Raw genomic sequence first — 20,564 nt, 5'->3', positions numbered from 1 at the left:
CTGCTGTTGTAGAGAGCTGGCATGCTGTGCTGGTGGCCCATGAAATCAGCAAGCAACTGATGCAGAACCTGAACCATGGTTTTGATCATCTTATATCCTCCACTGCGTAGCCAACAACACTCTCTGAAAACAGTATTGCCTTCTGTTCTGTATCTCTGGAAGCTACAGCACTTGCTATTACATATCACTTCATCAGCCATTTCTATCCTTTATTGCAGTATTGTGTGCATGATGTAGGGCAGGATCAATTAAATATCATTTTTAGCAGAAAATTAAGTTAGAGATTATAGTCTAATATAACTGTTTCTTTTGGAAGGCAAGTTTTTACAATTTGTATTTCAGGCTCTAAGTACTATCATTACCATACCTATGAGATTTTATTTTCTGGCCTCTTGTTATTACCATTATTGCTTTTCAGGCATTGTATGCCTAGTAAGGCAGGTAGATATGACTTATTCATTCCTAGATTCCCCCTCCAAAGATTTGTCCACATGACCTAATTTGATGATAGCCTTTTGTTGAGTTGAGTTTTGTTGAGTACAAGCAAGAAGATGCTTCAGAAAGTTGTAAGGCTATTTACTTTGTTAGGCAGCTTGATTATACATGCAGAATAGGAACATTGGGACTTAAAGGTATAGGTTGTCTTTCACTTCAACTGTGAAGAAAAATCCACTCAGTAGGTCCATAAAAGCTCCATCAGTGCTCCATTTGATTAATTGCATTCCTTTCTGTCATGGATTCAAAGCAGTGCTGTACATCTAGGGCTTTAGTAGGAAGCCCTTGACCTAAAACATACTTGAGCCAATCAAAATTGATAGATTGCCCAACATGACAGAGAGCTCTTTATCCCCTTCACTCAGTTGGTCATACATCCTGTTTTTCCTGTATTGTCTCCCTAAAATCCAGCCACCCGGCTCTTCCACTAGCAGCTCTCATCCCTGCAAGCACTCCATTTACCTGTCAGTATTTGCTATTCCTGAAGGTGATACAGAGGAGCTGTACCAGGGAGCAGCAAGAACAGGGCTGCTCCACAAGAGAGGGTGATCCAGATGCTAAAGACAGCTATAGCACAGGCAATGAGCACTTTCACTGACCAGGCCACAGACTCACCCAGTCCAAGCAGGGTGGTAATAACACCATCCCTTGGAAGTCCCATCTAGGGAGCCTAGTCAGGAGCATCAGGAGACAGGATACAGCAGAGGTCCAAGGTCTCTCCAGAAGGCAAAAACAGGACTAGAGACAAGGCCACAACCGAGATCTGATGGCCATCCAGGAAATAAAGCCAGAGAAATCATTTAGCAAGGAGGCAAAGCCCAGGCCTGAGCTAAAATAGAGCAGCCAGGCCAATGGGCAAAGGATGCGTGGGTGGTGGGCCCAGGTGAAGCTGGTCAGGTCAAGTAAGGCTTATTACCACCCTCAAGGCCCTGACTGGCTGGCTTTTGGTCACAAGTGTGCCTATTGATGATTTTTCAAAGACATTTCAACAAAACATCCCTCAATGGCTGTAGTTTGCTGTAGCTTTACCAAAGGATGGTACAATATAAATGCTTTTCCCCAGATGCTGAATTTCAGAAAGCAAGGAGGTCAGCATTAATGGCTACGTACTTATATGCACAAGCCTTTGTCTCATTTTTGTTCTTCTGATTACACCCTAAACATTCCAAAATGCAGTAGAGGGAAGAGTTGTTTTGGGAAGACTCCTTCCATACCTGGTCATTCTTAAGGAGATGGTACGTTTGTCATCCCACATGGGCAGACTACTACAGGAATTTTACTCAGGACCTTTTGTGCTGTTTGTTGTCATCAGTGCAAAAGAAGAAGGAAGCAGACATAGCAGAGGCAGGAGGAGTTTTGCGCGGAGATGGACAGAGGGCAAAGAACAGTGCAGAAAGGATCTGCATTAACACCCCCACCACCACCTCCCCTGGATCTTGGGACTTTCTTGTGAAGGTGGAGGAGATGTTCAGCAGGTATTCTGCAGCTGACCTTCAAGTCATTTCCTGGTCATGGATCTGTTCTGTAGCTATGAACAGGGAATGTCACGCAATCAATGTCATTTTGCTGGCACAAGTGAAGTTCTCTGTAGTCATTTTTTTAATCAGGCTCATTTACAATTTGCTCTGCTTTCTCCCTTCTGAGACTTGTAACATCCTCCTAGGGACCTGCAGCACTTGTTAATTGTGTTTCTGCATATTTTTCTTTCCTTGCTTGCTTTTTCCTCACCACAAAGGAGGTAAACTTGATGAGGCTTTACTACCGTCAGTGTTGAATTTAACCTTATTTCTATTATCAGTATTATGTTTTTGCTGGGAATTAAAAAAAATGCATTAGAGTGTTAGAAAAGTAGGCCTGATTTTATAAGGGGTTGCCATTCCTATATAGGCAGCGGCCTACCTTTCACATTTCTTTCCTTCAGGTAAGCAGGCTGTGTGCCTTAGTGATGCAGTGGGGGAAGAACATGGTGGAAAACAGTGCAAAACTTTCTGAGGAGCTTGCCTTCTAGTGCATCTTTTTACATCTAACCTGATGCTTTCTGCAGTTGGGGTCACACAGAGGGAAAGAGGCTGTGATGTAGCGTGTCAATGGGATGCGTATTAGCTGCAAGGACTGTAACATGAGTCAGTGGTACCAGTCATGCTGTCAGTGTTTGAACTGAGAGGAAACATCTTGAAAGGAATGAATGTCTGGTGAATAGTATACCCCAGCCATGCTGGATCTGTTAAACCTGGTTTTTGATTGAAACTAGTGAGAAGAAGCTCATCACGGATGCCCTGAATAAAAATCAGTTCCTGAAGAGACTGGAGCCTCAGCAGATCCGAGACATGGTGGAATGTATGTATGAAAGGAGTTACCAGCAAGGGAGTTACATCATCAGACAGGGAGAGCCAGGCAATCACATTTTTGTACTCGAAGGTGAGTGCTGCTTGTTTGTACAATGCACATGTGCCAGAAAGAGGAAAGTCACTTAGAAGTCTCTGCAGGAGACCTTGGTGTTGACCTTTCTGCTCCTGAATCATTCATGCTGGCCCTGCTGAGGGCATTGGGAGTTTTACCAGGGAGTTTTTTTGTGAAACGGAGTGAGGGCAACAGAAAGTGCCTTAGAAACTTCTACCTTGATGTAATGCTATTTCCTGTGTAAAAGAACTTGAGAGGCTTCTTTCATTTGGAAAGCCTAGAGGCCAGCAAAGCCTAGCTGTTGTGGATACAGCCAAACCTCTCTTGTCCAAAAGAAGAGCAGGTATAGTTTAAATCCCAGAAAGCTGCTCTATGGTGAAACCATTTCTAAAATAAACTCACTTTTCAATATTCCTAAGAGCTCTTCCCAGTTTCCTATGTGTGGGATCTTAAGGGATGAGGTCTGAGTTAGCTATTCTGAGTTCAGGACTTTTTTTTAAAGCCAGCTGCTTGTTTTTTCTGAGGAAAAAAACAAACTTTGGCCTAAGACAACCTCATAAAATAACACCAGCAGGTCTGAAATTACCTTGCTGCTGTCTTCTTTGTTGACTGCTGCTGTTCCATCACTCAAACCTAAATTAACAGCATGCAGAAATCAGCTGTACTGGAGTTAAACACCTGGGAGTTACTCGTGGAGGAAATGTGCTCTTTCATCATCCCACCACTAAAAAAAAAAAGGACAGTATTAAAAAAAAAGAAACTTGTATTTGTAATTCATTTGCAAACTGCATTAATTCTGAATTGCTAGGAGGTCTAGCAGCTCTTAAGAATTAGAGTTCATGCTGTAGGGAGTATGAAAGTCTGCTCTGTTGAGGCAGGAATATTGAAGCCAGAAGCATACATGCACACATCAAAAAGCACATCTGCTATCTTCTGGCTTCATGTAAATGGGTTAGTGTGAAAAATTGGTGGTAGCTGTGCTTGTGTAGCACAAATGGTGCAGGGAGAAAGGGGAGGCAGGGCTCGTAATGGGGAAGTTTTATTCTTATTAAGCAAAATGATAAAATTTTGAAAAACAGGTGAAATTTTAAGAAGGATTTGTGAGCCCAGAAGTTTTGCTGGCACAGTAGCCTTCTTTTTCTGGGGAGGTAATAAGTGTCCTGGAGAGAAGAGAGCCAAACTTTCAGAGCGTGTTTAAGGGAGGGTTTTCTTGGGCCATAAACCGAAGAAGAAATTCAGACTTTCTTTGACTTCCGCTAAATGTATAGTAAGGCTCAAGGACATTTCTTAAAGGAGGCAATAACTTGCTTTTCCTTTTTCTGCTCTCCCCTACATTCTGCACATACATACACACACATGCATATGAACAGTTTCTCTTATGAGCACTGTTGTAAGACTGGTTTGTCTAGACCACATTAGGTTATCTCAACCAGTACTGACTGTTCTGTTGTAGCAAAGGTTTATCCCATCAGGGTTTAGAATTATTCTTTTCCATGTCCTTTTTGGTGTTGAAAAGTTTGTTTCATCTTTCCCTCTCTTCCACACCAAAACCTTTGACTAGCAACACATTAAAAAAGAGATTTCTCTCCACTGGTTTATACCTGTGTTTCAAAGTTCTGTTTGCATCATTGCTCCCATGCCTGTATTCCAGAGAGCAGGGAAGCCAGGACTGTATTGATTTGTTTACCCTTCACTCTGTGTAGTAGAGTTCAGTTTTTATGCGTGTCATCCTGATGATTTTTGACAGAGGGCAATCTGGAAGTCTTTCAGCAGAACAAGCTACTCTCCTCAATACCTGTGTGGACAGCATTTGGTGAACTAGCCATTTTATACAACTGTACGCGGACAGCCTCTGTGAAAGGTATGCAAGGTTTATTATGACAATGTTCCTCAAAATAAAAACAGTACGTACTGTTGTGAAGTCTCTGTTGTATCCTGTTTTTTTCTTGGAAGTCATCATTTAATAGATGTCCGCATGTGCTGACTATCTACAGTAAGTTCCCATTTCCTTCTCTGAGTTCTTCCTGCCTGGGGAATCTAATACTATGGCATGAATATATTTCCATCTCGAAGAATGATCTTTGATAAAGGATCGGACGTCTCCAAAGTCTTTGGTGAGCCAAATCTGTACAAAGCTAATGCTAAGGAAGGCTTATGTTTAAAGTTGAAATGATTTAGTAGGAGCGATGGTTTTTGGCTGTTATGCTTTTGTTTCAAATGCAACCTGGAGGTTTACATTACAGTGAGTTTAAAAAGATTTCAGAACCGTGTTTTTTTTAATAGAGCAGATAAAGCCTAACTCAAGAGGAAATAAAAGACATAGGAATTTGTTGCTTTTGTACTTCCTTAAGTTCTGTATCGTTAAGTTATTGAGTCTTGCCAGGATCCATTTTCACTTTTGAGCTTTGTTTTAATGGGGAAGGAGAGGGGACAGAAAAGTAGAGCTCTAGAATTTGTGTTCAACTGAGTAAAACATTATTATTGTAGCTGTAAAATTGGTTGGGTTTTTTTTCTTCTAACTAGTTATTTTGATTCTAATTTCTTCCTTTTGAAAATGCTGAATGCCTGTGTTAGGGGTAAGTGGTATTGGATCTCTGCACATCTATTTGAAGGTGGATTTAGAAAAGGAATACTTCCCTGGATCAGAGTCTAGGAGACTGCCTTGTGAAAAGAAGATCCCATGTGTCTCATATTGCTGAGAACAGTTCCACCATGCTTATTCCTGTGTATGCCACCAAAATCATTCCTGTGTGTTTATGACACAGACTATCAGGAGTGACTGGAATGGTTAGTAAGGTATCATTTTAATTCTGTAGCAGGCAGTGGAGTGACTTGAATATTACACAGGAGGAGATAGACTACTGGTGTGACATATACAGTGTAGCCTTTTCTCTTTAACATAATGTGACTTAAACTTTTCAATTGCTTCAAGGCAAGTTTCAGAAGGTTTTACCTATCATAAAGAAATGTTCTTCAACATGAATCCCTGTAAAAAAAAGGTAATAATGCTCTGCATCTTAGTGCACAGTTCCTTAATGTGCAGGCAGAGGCCAAATTCTGTTTTCCTTTTCATAGACTTGACGTAGGAATAACTTGACTGAATACTGGATTACTGTGAAATCTCTCTGACTAGAAAGCTAAACAGGCCTATTCAGACATGCAGTGGGTAACGCTGGGTGGAGGTCTGACCTGACACTCAGGAGAAGTTAGAGTCTGATCCCAAAGAAGGTAGGGGAAGAGATGAAACTCCTAGGTGAGACGTATCTCTTCTCCAGGCCTGGCCTTCTCCGAGGCAAATACTGGCTTTTGCTTTGTGTTTACAGTGCTGACCAGGATGGAGTTGTTAGGTAGTGCTGTGATATAAATATCCATCTTCCTGCATAAGGCTGGGTTTTAATCCATTAAGCACCCCTTGATTCCTTTTCTAGCCTGCCATAATTATTCCATGGCAAAACAGTAAGTGATCAAAGACAGCTTTAATTCATCTTCCCCATGTCCCACTCTCCACCATTCCGTAAAAATAACTTGGTTTTGGAGGTTAATATCTGTTCTTGTCTAAATCTGCAGGAAGCCTGAAACACTGGTAAGTATGAAGAGTTCGTGTTGTCTTAAAAAGGAACAAATGGAACCAAAGAAGCTGTTCATTTTAAAAGCTGCTGGTCTTTCTCCCTGCACCCGGTTTAAGCATTTCATCATTGCTGCCTATGCAGATGGAAGTTATTATATTTAATCGGTTTTTCTGTGGCCGCCTGATAAACAGAACAGCATCAATAATTTGATTATTTTTCTTACTTGTGCACTGTTCTATTTGACTGTGTTCCCTGTTTTCCTTTTTGCATGCTGTACACCATTAGCATTGTAAAGGTCCTGCATAGCAAGATGTCATGCTATTTTAGACCTTTGTTAATGTTAATTGGTTTTTAGGTAGCTCATTTCGGACAAGAAAGGGTGTTTGAATACCTAAAATCACTGCAGAAATTCCCCTCCACCCATCCCCATTAGCTTTCCTGTGTTTCTTGTAGTGGAGAAAGAGCAGTGCAAATGCCTTAACTGAGCATGACTAGTAAATACATCTGGAAAACTTTTTACTGAGGCTGGATCTAGTAAACCCTTTACCTGCAGTCTTTGGAGAACACCAAGTGAAGGAGTTTAGCCAGAGAGAGCATTTTAATGGCTGGTACTACCCAGCAACATCTTTATATGCAGTAGCTGTATTTGAACATGGGAACATGATTTTCTGCTAATTTGTTTCTAAATTCCTTCCTCTATCTCATCTTTGAGATTGCAGTTGTTTTTCTAGCTGTGTAATTGCTTTCTTCAGGAAAGGTGCAAGATACATGAGATGGGTTCCCATTAGCTTTCATACTTGCCGTTCCTTCGTGCAAAGGAAACTGAAAGATGTTGTTCAGGATAAAAACAAAACCAAAACAAAACCTTTGTTCTCCCTCCCAGCATCCAGAAATAATTTTTTTGAGCTAAAATATTTTTTGAGCTGATTTTTTTTAAGCAAAAGTCTGATGGCAGTTGAGAGTATATCTGTGCGTCAGGGTTACATATCGAGACTAATAACTGATCTTGTGCATCATTTTAAACCTGGGATTGTTCTTTCCTGTAAAAATGGTTTTCTTTGTTTCTGCTAAGTTGGTAAACTGAGGGAATCAGTTGTTCCAGCTTTTTCTGGAGCTTTCTTTAACCCAGAGAAAAACAATTTTGTTCCTTCATAAGACAGAAGTAAAAATGCTGAATATAACGTAGCATCTTTTTAAAGAAAAGAGATTAAATTAAATGGAATCACCTTATTTTGCTTAAAAATAGGAAGTGTAATGTGTCCTATTGTGTCAGCTATTACACACAGAGGCCACTTAGTGCTTTGTGTCTATGATGTTGGATCTCACATGTGCTTTCCATATTAATATTTTGATTACCCTTCCAAAGGTAATCAGTACTTTCTAATATCTTGATTACCATTTATTCCCTTATGAATAGGCTTAAGATGGAGGAAAAATGTGACAGGATCACTGGATTCCATTAAATGAAATTAATTTCTTGACTTCTGTTATTCCTATTTTATTGTGTATCTCATAAATATTTGCATGTAATCGGAATTAGAGATGGACCCAAGCCGTAGTATTCAACACTTAGGTCATGAGTTTTGGAACCTTAGGCCAAGGGTTTGGTGTTTTTTGTTTTTTTTTCAAATGAGCTCTTTTACAGGTTAGATTGCAATCCTGGAGTGAGAATACTGTCCATGATTAAGAATAGATTTTCACAAGCATTCAGCCCTGTGTATGCCCATAGTAAATGGCTAGGTTTTCAAGGTAATTCAGCTTGTTGGGTTGCATGGAAAGTGCTCAGTGGAGGAACCATGTGGAAATCTAAGCCTTATTTTTGTGACCATTGTTTAAATGGGAGCTGAATTCTTTTAAATGTCTACTTGCAGTAGATACTGAATATTTGAAAATCTGGCCTTGTGCTTTTTTGAAGAGCTGGGCTCTATTGTGCCATGTCCTGATGCTGACGAATCTTTCATCAAGTCACTAGGAAACATTGTTGGTTTTGTTGTTTGTTTGTTTTTCTAAAGCAATCACCAATGTTAAAACATGGGCATTGGACAGAGAAGTGTTTCAAAATATCATGAGGGTGACAGCACAAACAAGACAAGAGCAATACAGAAGCTTCCTTAGAAGGTAAACATAATACATTTCTATTTCTAAGTACCAGTTTAGATTACTTTATAAAGTGCACAACAGTACTGTTTCTTTCTTAGAGAGAGAGAGAGACAGAGAAAGAGGTGACCTTAATGCAAAGGGCCTCGATAACCTAAATATTTACCTCTGTTAATTTTTGGAGGATTCACAGAAACGTTTTTCTCATTTTGATTTGTTTTCTCCTGCATCACATTATGAAACAACAATATGTGCTTGATGAAATGAATGTTTTTAAGTAATAGAACAAATGTATAGCAAGGCTATGTGGCTAGAAGTAGAAACAGTATATGAAATAAATAAAATTAACAAAATCTTCCAACAGGATGTTAATTTGCAGCTTGAGTAGATTAAGTGGGATATTCCTCAACTCTTGGAGCCTGGAACAGCACATCTCTCTTAATTTATGAACTAATTCCAACATAAATTCCTGGTCTAGGAAATCTGTAGAGAGGTAGTATAGAATAATTCTCTCTCCTGAAGGGAACGTTGGGAGATGTACGATGCTTTTCCTTTAGGAAGAAGGTCAGATTAGATGTTCCAAACCACAAGTAGCTGATTTAGTATTTTTCTTACTTTCTTTAGAGAGAATGGCCATTCTGATATGGTTTCCAAATGAGATCTCAAGCCTGGCCGTGCATAGGATGTTTTGTGCGTTTTTGCATTCACTGCTTGTCTCCACATTTATTTCTATAAATATTTCTGTGTTGGGACCCATTAACTAGAGAGCACTATCATTTCCTGACTTTTACAAGTTGGGGTTTCAGGACGGAACGTTATTTTTCATTCTTAGCAGCAAGTTCAGTAAGTGATGTCCCTGTGGTTGTATTCTCTTTTCATAGTTGCCAAAGTAGTTCTGAAGTTTTCACCTGTATTTGATTTTGCAGTTTCTGTAGTGCATTTGAAAATATATTATTGGAGTAGTACAGTGTCTTGTTCTTCACAATAAATTAGGGATTCTGTATGACTGAATTTTGACATTATTTTGAAAAAATGCACCTGCCAGAGCTTTTTTCTCACACCAGAATGCAAAGCTGATTGACAAGCTCACCAACATTTGCCACATTTCCCTAATCTGTGCAAGTTCGGTTTATCCAAAAAGCAGGTTTAGAATGTTTGAGCCTTATATGTTATATATTTTGTGTTTTGTATAGCTGCACTAGTTTATAAAATGTGGTTGTACAAACTGTAGAGATGAGAAGAGACTGTGAAAAAAATATTAATGATAATTATTTTTGTTCGTTTGCTTTGCATTTCTGCTTTTCGGAAGCGTGTCCCTGCTGAAAAGCTTACCTGAAGATAAATTAACCAAGATCATGGACTGCCTGGAGGTGGTAAGATATTGTTAAGTTTTTCTAAACAGTGTTCAATAAGCTTTAAAAAAAAAAAAGAAGAAATAAAATAAGTAAAGAAAATAAAAATAAAGGAAATTGTATCTTTAATACAGCAGTGTTTTTAGAGTGGTCAGAGCAGAATTTCAGGCTGGCAGCAAGTAACATTTAGTGGCATCAAAATAAGTTATATCTTTGGACTCTAAGAAGTCAAACAAGTAGATCAGAGGATGCACAATCTAGCCTGAATCAGCATTAAGCACAAAGAGATTTTGATATATTTTTCCTCAGTTTCCCCTGCTTCATAAGGATGATGCCAGTGTTAACATTTTTTTTAAAACAAATAACACACTGCTGCTTTAAGATATATTATAGTTTGTCCGTCATGCTTTAAATAGTGGAGTGGTTGCATATTATTATGGGATGCAATATGTGCGGGAGGTAGGAAGTTAAACCCTGATGGAACATTCAGATGTTTTAAGAAATCTGCATAGTAATCAGATTTTTCAAGTGTCTCTGTTTTCCCCAACAGGAGTACTATGACGAGGGAGATTATGTTATTCGGGAAGGAGAAGAGGGCAGTACCTTCTTTATCATAGCAAAAGGAAAGGTAAGATTTACTAAAGCTAACTGTTAGTATGCAACACATATGAACATCTGTATGTCAAAAGCTGTCTTGAGGGGCTGGTCTTCAGTAAAAACTGTGCAGAGTTTCCGAGTATGTTAAGTTCACACTACTGTGATAAGAGCCAAGAGTGGTGTATCAAACATGAGAGTCTGATTTTCATTTACAGTGAAGCCATGATATACTGTTCTAATTATAATGTAATTTAAGTGTCTTCTAAAGCCTCTTGATACTGCTGTGGAGATGTGAAGTCAACTTTTTTAAATGGTCCCATGTCATCTTCTGGGTGTTGCAGTATCTGACAGGGAAAAAGCAGATTTCTGAAATAACGGAGAAGTGATGGAGTCCGAGGTACCAGGCTCAATGGAGATGGGACTTTCAGGTGACTCAGTCAGGATCTACTTCCTTTCATTTGTTACTCCCTGAGGAGTCAGCCAGCGGCCTTTATCCTTGAACTGTTACATTGGGTGCTGGCACAAGGCTCTAAAGAACCAAAGCAGGAGTATTTTCATCAGTAAGGTTCCAGTAAACATGTCATGTTTCCAAAAGGTGTCTGTGTCTGAAGATGCTTCTTCTTTTTTTTAATGGGTGTGGGCAGAAGTAGCAAGTGTGCTCATGTGGAAGCGGCTCCGTCGGTGCAGCAATTGCTATGTATGACAAATGTTCATGAAAACTCAAACAAATGAATGACGTGTCTAAAATTTTAGTGATAACATCTGTTAAAAGCTTGTATTGTGAGCCTGAAGTTTGATTGTTTTGGTTCTGGGCTGTCTCAAGTTCTAACAGTGTTTGAACCTGAATTACGAAAAGGCCTTTGAGGAACTTCACCTCAGAACAAGAGTTGAATAGAGATTTGTTGTTGTTGAGCAAATCTTTTCTGAAGATTTTAAGGAGACTGTTTTGAAATTCAAACATCAGTAGGAGCCAAGTTCCACTTATAATCATAAATAAGTTTTTTTTATGGTATTTTTAAACCAGTGGAGTTATTCAAAACAATAAAAAGTTGTTTGAGGAGCTAATCAATACGATTTGCTTATTTTTTAAACTAAGAATGGTGTTAAGATGTGTAGAATACTCTAAAATACTGATAAAATGCATGCAAAAATAAAACTGATTATTTTGTAGATTCTGTGGGCTGATTTATTTGTAAAGGTGAAAAATGTTGGTTACCATTTCTGGAGGCTCTCTGTTTAACTGGTATGATAAAAAGCTCACATGATGTCTGCCCACTATGGGAACTGAAATATCTTTCAGTTTTTCATTGAAATTGGGATTTGTGTTGCTCTGTTTTAAAGGGTGGGAAGAGAAAATGGTGAGGGGATGGTAATAATAAATATATTAATTTTTTCCATCTCTCAGCTAAAATCTGGGAGAGGCTGGGGTCTGTTTTATGGTTTTCATTTTTGAGGGTAGAGAGTAATTATATTTATTTGTAACTCTTAATGAAACATTGTTGAGCTTTAGGCATCTATGAAATATACAGAAAAGAAGGGGAAACCATGGGTTGCTTTGAATATTATTGTGCTAAATTTTTGTTCCTCTACTTTCCAGGTGAAAGTTACCCAGAGTACTGCAGGTCACTCGCAGCCTCAGCTGATTAAGACTCTACATAAGGGAGATTACTTTGGGGAGAAGGCTTTGATTAGGTTAGTGCGCACTGTCTGATTCATACTGTATAGTATTTCAATTGACCTATTAAGGTGTGTCTGACTATACACCTCATGACTGTTTTGAATATAAGTTTTGGGTTGATTGTCAAGCCATCAGCCAGTAGCAATGGCTAGATTTATTGGAATATTTTGCTTTTTGGAGAGAGAACTTAAAAGACACACTGTCACCTACCTTTTATCTACTCTGAAAAGGCAAATGCCAGCTCTCTCTGCAGTGTTGCTTAGTGTTTGTCTTTCAGTAGAAGCTGTGATGGAAATGTGTTGTGCCGGGTTCTGTATGACTCCTAGCATGCAAGAGTTACATCATTACCAGACAAGGTTTCCATGCCAGTGCCTGTGATAACAAGAAACAGAGGAAAGCAGTAGAGAAAAGCCATGGTGTATGAGCCATGTAGCTTCTTCCAAGAAAATGTATCCAGGCTTTCCTGAGATATCCAAAGGTCTTAATTTATTTTCCCTATACTTCACCAGATGTTGCAGCTGGGCTCTAGATAATTTTCACCCATACGGCACAAACAGTGCTTGCAATAAATAAATAAAAACAACCCTTTAAGCAGTGGAGAACTTTTTTGTGCTCATTATCTTAAGCATTCCCTTTCTTTAATTTCTTTTCTCTGTGTATTTGTTGGCTGTCAGAAGCCTCAGAAATGTTTGTAGCATTCATATCTCATAGGTTATCTTAAGACCTTGAGAAGAAAAAAATCTGTATTTTTTAGCAACCAACCAGACAGGTAAATTTACATAGGACATAAATATTTTCCAGTAAGCTTTCTTTATCCCTTCTCACAACTGAAAGGATGGCAAATATGAATAATGTACAGTGAACTCCGAAATACCTATTGGCATAAAACAGTCACTAGAAAATCAAACAATGGAAAGAAAACTGCACCTCTTCTTAGAGCTCAGGTCTGTTGTTTTGTCTCACGTTTGGTCACTGAAGTGTGTGATTTGGCATTAAGTAGTACTGTAAGTACTTTAGGCTACCTAAATGTGAAAATAATTCTCTCCTTAAGAAGGCATTTACTTACAGAAATGGGATTGAGGAATTCTCACACAGCTTACTGAACAACAACAACAAAAAGATTAAGGAACTTAAAAATATTCATATCATCAATCAAATTAGTTTCTGGTCCCCTTTGTGTTCATTTCTATGAATATTTATGTGGATGATTGAGTAGGAATGTTTTATCTCTGAAGATCAGTTCTGAAATTAAAAAAAGGGCAGTCAATCCCGTTGTAATGCTAATTACATCTCATCCTAATTTCTTGGAAAGTTGCTAGAGTCATGATCCAAACCCTATTGAAACTGGAGGAAATACTGTGCTAGATGATAATAATGAACTATTAAAATGCTGGAATTGTGGATTTGGTTTAGCAGTGCTTATCCAAACACAGACTGCAGAGGCCTTCCAGGAGTTTCACCTATCGCAACAGTGACGCTTCCTGGGAACAGTGTGGGATACTTCCAGGATTTCAATATGCTTCTAAATTCTTTCTAATCTGTTTCAATTCCTAGTGATGATGTCAGATCAGCCAACATTATTGCAGATGAAAATGATGTGGAGTGCCTTGTTGTAGATAGAGAGTAAGTACCACGCTATGGTTTAATGAAAGGTCTCTTTCAGTAGGTCATCAGCAAGATGTGACTTCAGTGTCACACCAGTGTCACATAACCACAATTTTTTCTTAAGTGAATACCGAGTAAGTGCTCCACTGTGGTTATGCTTGAGACAAAGACCTAATGACAAGAGGCTCACAGAAGGTGTGGGAGCACAGAACTTAAGAGTAGTTCAGAGTTGTTATTTTTCTCTCCTTGTGGTGGTGATGTTTCACATAGATTAAGTAATGTTCATTGGCTCAGTGAAGAACAAAAGCCCTTGCGTGTCCCTGGTTTTGGGATGTCCATTTGTCAAGGCAGGTATGCAGCCAAATCTGTAGTTCTGCCTGGTATAGGCCAATCTCACAGGTACCAAGGTAGAGGCCCGACTGAAAGGCTTTTGCCTGCGTTCGGGTGCCTTTATTCCATTTATAGTGGGAAAAGTCCTTTGCAGGAGACTGTTTAGCCATAGTCTCTGTGCCTCTTTACACAAAATAGAGAACAACTCTTGCCAGGAGGTCAGACATTCCACCTCTGCTGGCACAAGGAACACCAATCATTCCCTGCACGGGCTAGTAGGGCTGAGGAGGTGCTTGCAGTGTCAAAGACCTACATCCTTATTCTGAAGATCCTTTTTTATGAGTGAAACCACCAGTGGTGAACAAATCAGGCTCTTGGTGAGCTCTCTTTGGCTTACTTACCTAGAGCAGAGGAGACCTGTTTCACTAGAAAAAGGCAAGAGAGCCATGCTCCCTGCTGGATGGCAGGGCTTGCTGAGAATAGTGGAGAGCAGTGATCAGAGATCTGCTCAGGTTTGAACCTTGTTCCTTCACATGCCAGTTTCACAGATTTAAAACCAGTTTGGACCAGTTGCTCTCTTTCTTCTGTTGGAGGGCTGCTGGTTAATCTTACATAATTCTTGACTGCACTGGAGAGATACTCCAAGGGCAGTTTAGTTTATAAGTCAGTGACTCAGTGAGCTGACTGTTCGTTCCATACGAGGCCAGAGTTTGAGCCCTGTATGGAGAGCATATTTTTTATACAACTGAAGAAGATAGTCACTCAGAAGACACTAAGACAGGTTCCTATCCTAGAAGAGACTAAAGTTGAGGATTAAGAGGAGGGAAACATTCTGGCTCAACCAAGTGTGTGTGGGAGACCAAGCACACCCGGCCTTCTCTGAATTATTTAAACGTATCAGGAAATGACTTGAGGAGATCAGGCATTTTGTCCCCCTACGCTCTTGCAAACCAAATCTTGGTACTTCAGTGGGTTGCTGCCTCTCTCATCCTGCTGATTGTGTCCTCTGTTGAATCAGTTAACAGCCACAATGCAGACCTAGAATCTTGGTCTCCTGAATACTTAGTGATTGAAAGTAAAGCTCCGTGTAGCAGAAATCTTCAAAGCTCTTGCAAGTTGTACCATCCAAGTAGTAGTGTAAAGCTCAGCCTGGGTCATTACTTAGAGGCAATCTAAAGCCTTTGTGCAGCAACACAGATTTTGCTTGTTTCTCTTTCCACCATATGGGCAGTAGTTTACACTTTCGTTCATGTTCTAGGACATTTAATCAAACTGTTGGAACTTTTGAAGAGCTCCAAACCTACCTTGAGGGTTATGTGGCTAACCTGGCCCGCGCTGATGAAAAGCGACATGCAAAGTAAGTCTGATCATTTTTTAGACACATCTGTATTAGATAATCATAAAAATGAGTGTTAGGTATGCCAGTAACATCATGGATGGTAGCTGGTGGAGATGGGCCCTTAGCAATGACACCAATCACTACAATAAAACCGTAATTTGTATGCTTATTGAGTCAAAGGAATTTTCTTTTCTGAAACAAAAATTAAACACAATCTCAGTATATTGACTTCCAGGCAAGGACTCACAGAGCAAGCTATATTTATACATACAGCTAAAGAAGAGAGCACTTAGTGGATCATTTCTGTGAACACAAACACAGTGCTGAATGTCGACTGTATTTCTCAGTCACGAAAGACTGATGCTTAGATAATTGTTTGAGATTGTAGAATTTATTTTTAATGGTAAAAAAATCTCAGTTCTTCATTTTTCAAAGATGTTAAAAAGGAAAATACTAAAAATGTTATACAAGTCATTCTTAATGTTTTTCAAGTATTGAGGGTGGCATTTTTGTTATAAAATGGCGTTTTATGTTATAAAAAGCTTCAAATGACTTTTGAAAAAGTATTTTTGGTGAAAGCTATTCATTTGATTTTTTACCAACTCTGTCTACTTTCAGGAAGACCTAGATAACCTCAGTAAGCAGCCATCATTTAATGTTTAAAATAGATTGTTAATAAAATAGATAATGTTAATATACATCATTACTGATGAAATTATTTTGTTCTAGGAGTTGATATGATTTGTCCTGAGCATAGGAAGCTGCAACTCCATTTTAATCAGTGCCAAACCATAATATTGTATCATTTTATACTTGCTAGGTAACACCTGGTAGAAAACTCTGAAACTCTGGGGTCTTTTCCATCGCTCTGTCTTTTTCCCCTTTTTTTTAAAGCTACCAGAGTGAAATGTTATGTGGCAACGATTTTATCTGTTCAAAATTTAAATATTTAAATTTTGCTCCTATCTGAATAATTCATATACATTTCTTAGAAATGAAATGAGGGTTGTTTATACACCCCATTGAAAGAAAACCAAAGACTGAAAGAAATTCAAGTGTGCTCAAGTGATGTAATTATCATTTGTATTCTGATGGTAAATTCTTTCACTGGTAAAATCCCTAAAGTTCACCACAGGAGTTAATAAAACTGGATTACTGTATAAGAGGGAAGTTGTCATTTCAAATGGAAGTATTCAGACATAAAAGAAAATCTATTTTTTATGTTTCAGTGTAGCAGTGGTGCTATTAAAGGGTTTGCTTTTAGCTGTGGACTATACCTATAGCTTATCTGCATCTGATTTCAACCTCAGCACCATTGGAAGATTAGCAGAGTATGTTTTACTTCTGAACAAAAATATAGCTGCACTTTTATTTCTGATCGTTCTACTGGAATTGGTACACAGTCCTTCAGAAATTGATTCTCCAGCTTGGAGTTTCTGAAGTTTGTAAGCTGGCTGTATAATTACGAACCTCATCATGGATCAGCTCTTGGTAAAAATGCCATTGCTTATTTTTGGTGAACTTTAGTAGCAGTTCAGTTCTAATTTACTTGTAAAGGATGTCCAGGAAGAAAATACTTTTGCATGGAAAAAAGACAAGATCGTGTTACAGAATAAGAAGGCTTTTCTCTTCTTTGTTTACAGGGGTATTAGAGTACTGTGATGCAGCTTGCTCACAGGGAAAATACTAATGTATGTTAATTTTTTTTAACTCAGAAGAAGATCCCTCTGTGGACAGCTGACCAGAGAGGTCTCTTTGGAGATGATACAGCTGAAGGAGAAAGTAGCCCAGTTCCCTTCTTCCCCATTCCAGAATTTGGAAGTTGTCACAACTCTGGGCGTTGGTGGGTTCGGAAGGGTTGAGCTTGTAAGAGTTTGTTTTAAACATATGCAAGTAGTTCTCAGTCTTACATAATTGATTTAACTGCTGAAACATTTGGAGGATTTTAACATTTAGTCTGCATGCTTGTATCCCTCAGACAGAGATAATTCCATATAGAGCAATTCATAGTCAATAAATATTTTCACGACTTCGACACTCAGTGAAACAAATCCGTTCTCTTGTGCCTTCATTTCTTGCTGTTAAAAGTATCTTTCTGGTCACTAGACTTATTCATCCGTGTCATGCGTGGAGAATTTACAGATGTGTCTATCTGCATCATGTTCCCTGAACTGCAGGCCATGTCCAGAGATTCTGCCTGGACCTGAAGTAATCTCCAGGGTTGTATATTCTTTGTTGTTAGAATTGCCTCAGTGTGCCCCACAGCAACTGTAGCCAGTGTGATCTAGCTCTGAGCTGTGTTCACTTAGACATCTTCAGCAATTTGTAATGGCTCTTCTGAGCCATTCCTTGTGTTTCTGGGATAGGAAGGGCTTCATTAGAGTGAAGTCTTAAACTCCAGACTCCTCAGGCTCAGTAGCAAGCATCTGAAAAAAATGTGAACGCTTTTCGACAAGCCGCTGAAGTTGATGGTAAATCAATGGAGGCTAGGTGATTTTAGTGAACAGAGAAATCTTTTACAGTATTTAGATAAGCTATTGTTTTATTGTGATTCATGCTTCATAAAACAAATTAGAAATTCTCATAAGCTGTTCCACATTGGAGACGGCCAGCTGTGGGAATTCTACAACATCACCTGGAAAATAAAATACAAATAAAATTCCCAGACAACTGTAGAACACTGATAGCTGCTTATTTGGTTTCCAGGAAGCCCTGTTTTAACTTTAACCTTTTTATTGCATCTTGTATAACATTTTAGTGTAATGTGAAATCATTCATAAACATTCATCATAAATTCCTCTACTTTTTGTTCATTTGTATTATGTTACTGTTTAGAAAGCTTAATTGAGATTAGGACCCATTGTGCTATAAACTAATTGTAAAATACAGTACCTATGCAAACTGCTGATATTTTGTTTACATAAAATGGGTAAAGGGAACATTTTTCCTCATTTTACAAGTGGGGATAAAAAAAACGGGTGCCTGGCTTAAAAGCATGCAGAATGGTTCTTCAGAAAATCTGGAACTCATCCATAGTTACAGCCATCATTTTCAATCCTGTGCTGTATCCAAAGTGAATATTTTTGTTTAATAGCAAGTTGGTGAAACTTGCTTCCTTTACCTCATATATATTCATCATTTTTATTCACAGGTTAAAGTGAAAAATGAGAACATGGCTTTTGCTATGAAGCGTATAAAGAAGAAACATGTAGTGGACACCAAACAACAAGAGCATGTCTACTCTGAAAAGAAAATCCTCGAAGAGATATGTTCTCCATTCATTGTAAAGTAAGTTGACCTTAAGGTTTCCTTAAAAGTTGACCCACTTAACAGCATTAAGGATCAGGTTTGACATACATGAATTCTGGAGAAAAGGCACTGTGAGTCTTGCATTTTATTTTGCTTCTCATAAATTGCTGCTGTTTGTCTCCACAGACTATACCGCACATTCAAGGATAGTAAGTATGTATACATGCTACTGGAGGCCTGCCTTGGAGGGGAATTGTGGAGCTTGCTGAGAGACAGGTAACAACAAATGAAGTGGAACCTTGTCCTTTAAAACCAGCAGTCAGCTGCAAGCGTCTGTTGAATAGGTTCTCTGTCTAACTGAATTGGTACAGCTCTGTTTCAGAGACTGGTATTGATAAGGGATCAGATTTTCTAGATCCGTACCTCTCCAATACTTTGGATACTGCTCCTTCTTCCCCACTCCCCAATAAGTTTAAGAGAGTTTGGTGAGCAATCTTGACGTTCATGACGGCCACTTTCCCCAGAGCTGACATGAGCCAATGCTAGCATGTTTTCTTTAATTGTGCCTAGGTTTGCAATGTCCGAGTGCTTTTAGTAGAGTAGTGTATTAGTGGAGGTATTACAAGGTGAGAACAGGATCACATGAGCATTGTGCTTTGAGCTGCCTGGAGGACATTACCACTGCCGTTGCTTATTCTTAGTTTCAGTATGTCTCCCATGGCCCCATTTATGTGGGTAAAGGAAATTACATTTGTCTCTAGTGATGCTAATGCTAGTCTCTCTGAGTTTGCTGCTGCCCGCCACCACAGTTCACCGTCTCTCCATGCAGCACAGACAAAGTCCTATAAAAACCTGAATGGCAGCTTTATATACAAAAAGAGAGGGGACTGCAGGGTTTGGGAGGGGGATGAGTGAAGTGGCTACTAAGGTGAGGCATTTTGTAATCAGTTAACTTGCAGCCGAGCAGCCTTTTCCTACTGAGAACCACGGCATGTACCACTGCCGTAAGAATATTGTGCCATTTGTTGTTGAAGGGTCAGTGATGATCCTAAGAACTATCTACAAACAGAAAACACTCAAAGTAGACAATCTGTATGAGAGAGGGAGAAGCACCTCTTTAGCTACCAAGGAAATCCCTGCTCTGGCTTTAGGTGTCTTGGGATCTTTGGTAGATACACAGCACGAGCAAGACATTTGCCTTCATGGATTTGTCTGAAAATGCTAACCCAGAGTAAACTGGAAGTGCTTCCAGTGGAACGGAAGCTACTCTTAAGTGGAAGAAGCACATACTATTTTCCCATTTGTTCTCATCGCGATCAGCTTTTTGAGTGCACACAGCAGGAGGTGCATGTGATACAACTTTTCCTTTTCTTGCAAGTTTGAGCAAGGTTTCCTCACAATCCTTGATTGCTCTGCAGGAACATTACTTTCTGAGAGGCAAAGAGGTGAGATTATGACCCTGATATTTTCCATACCAGTGCTTGTTATAGAGCCATGTGTGCCTCTTAATGCAGAACTCATTTGTACAAGCACATACACATAGACACTGCAGAGAAGTTAGTAGAGATTGTCCCTCTTGGTTGTTTCTTTATGTACAGAAAGATTGGAGTCTGTCAGGATGGGAACAACCAAATTTTGCAAGAAATACTATTATAATTTCGTTGAAGGTACTCTTGAGTTATTATTGGTACTGCTGTCCTAACACAATGCTTGGTTTGTTATGCATTTGAAAGTGTTGTCCTTTGGAGTAGATAAAAGAGATGAGGAGTAAAGATCTTGTTCCCTTTCTTGCAGCAGAAGGCATGTAAGGCAAATTTCTGTTTGCAAAGGTGAGGGACTGTGCTCCGTAATAC

At 39.1% G+C, this 20,564-nt stretch overlaps 1 protein-coding gene across 1 annotated transcript in view; it reads left to right on the top strand.

Moving 5' to 3' along the window:
- Positions 1-20,564, top strand: part of PRKG2 (protein kinase cGMP-dependent 2) — a 32,790-nt gene that overhangs the window by 5,624 nt on the left and 6,602 nt on the right. The window contains exons 2-12 of the mRNA XM_013950570.2: positions 2,747-2,913; positions 4,643-4,756; positions 8,477-8,582; positions 9,871-9,934; positions 10,464-10,541; positions 12,108-12,202; positions 13,743-13,811; positions 15,382-15,480; positions 17,178-17,328; positions 18,614-18,750; positions 18,898-18,987. Of these exons, the coding sequence (XP_013806024.1) occupies positions 2,747-2,913; positions 4,643-4,756; positions 8,477-8,582; positions 9,871-9,934; positions 10,464-10,541; positions 12,108-12,202; positions 13,743-13,811; positions 15,382-15,480; positions 17,178-17,328; positions 18,614-18,750; positions 18,898-18,987 (1,170 nt within the window). The remainder of the gene's footprint in view (positions 1-2,746; positions 2,914-4,642; positions 4,757-8,476; positions 8,583-9,870; positions 9,935-10,463; positions 10,542-12,107; positions 12,203-13,742; positions 13,812-15,381; positions 15,481-17,177; positions 17,329-18,613; positions 18,751-18,897; positions 18,988-20,564) is intronic.

This window comes from Apteryx mantelli, chromosome 5 (genome assembly GCF_036417845.1).
Source record: "Apteryx mantelli isolate bAptMan1 chromosome 5, bAptMan1.hap1, whole genome shotgun sequence".
Classification (NCBI taxonomy): domain Eukaryota; kingdom Metazoa; phylum Chordata; class Aves; order Apterygiformes; family Apterygidae; genus Apteryx; species Apteryx mantelli.
The sequence above is the reverse complement of the archived record's forward strand: the minus strand, read 5'-3'. Positions and strand labels throughout refer to the sequence as shown.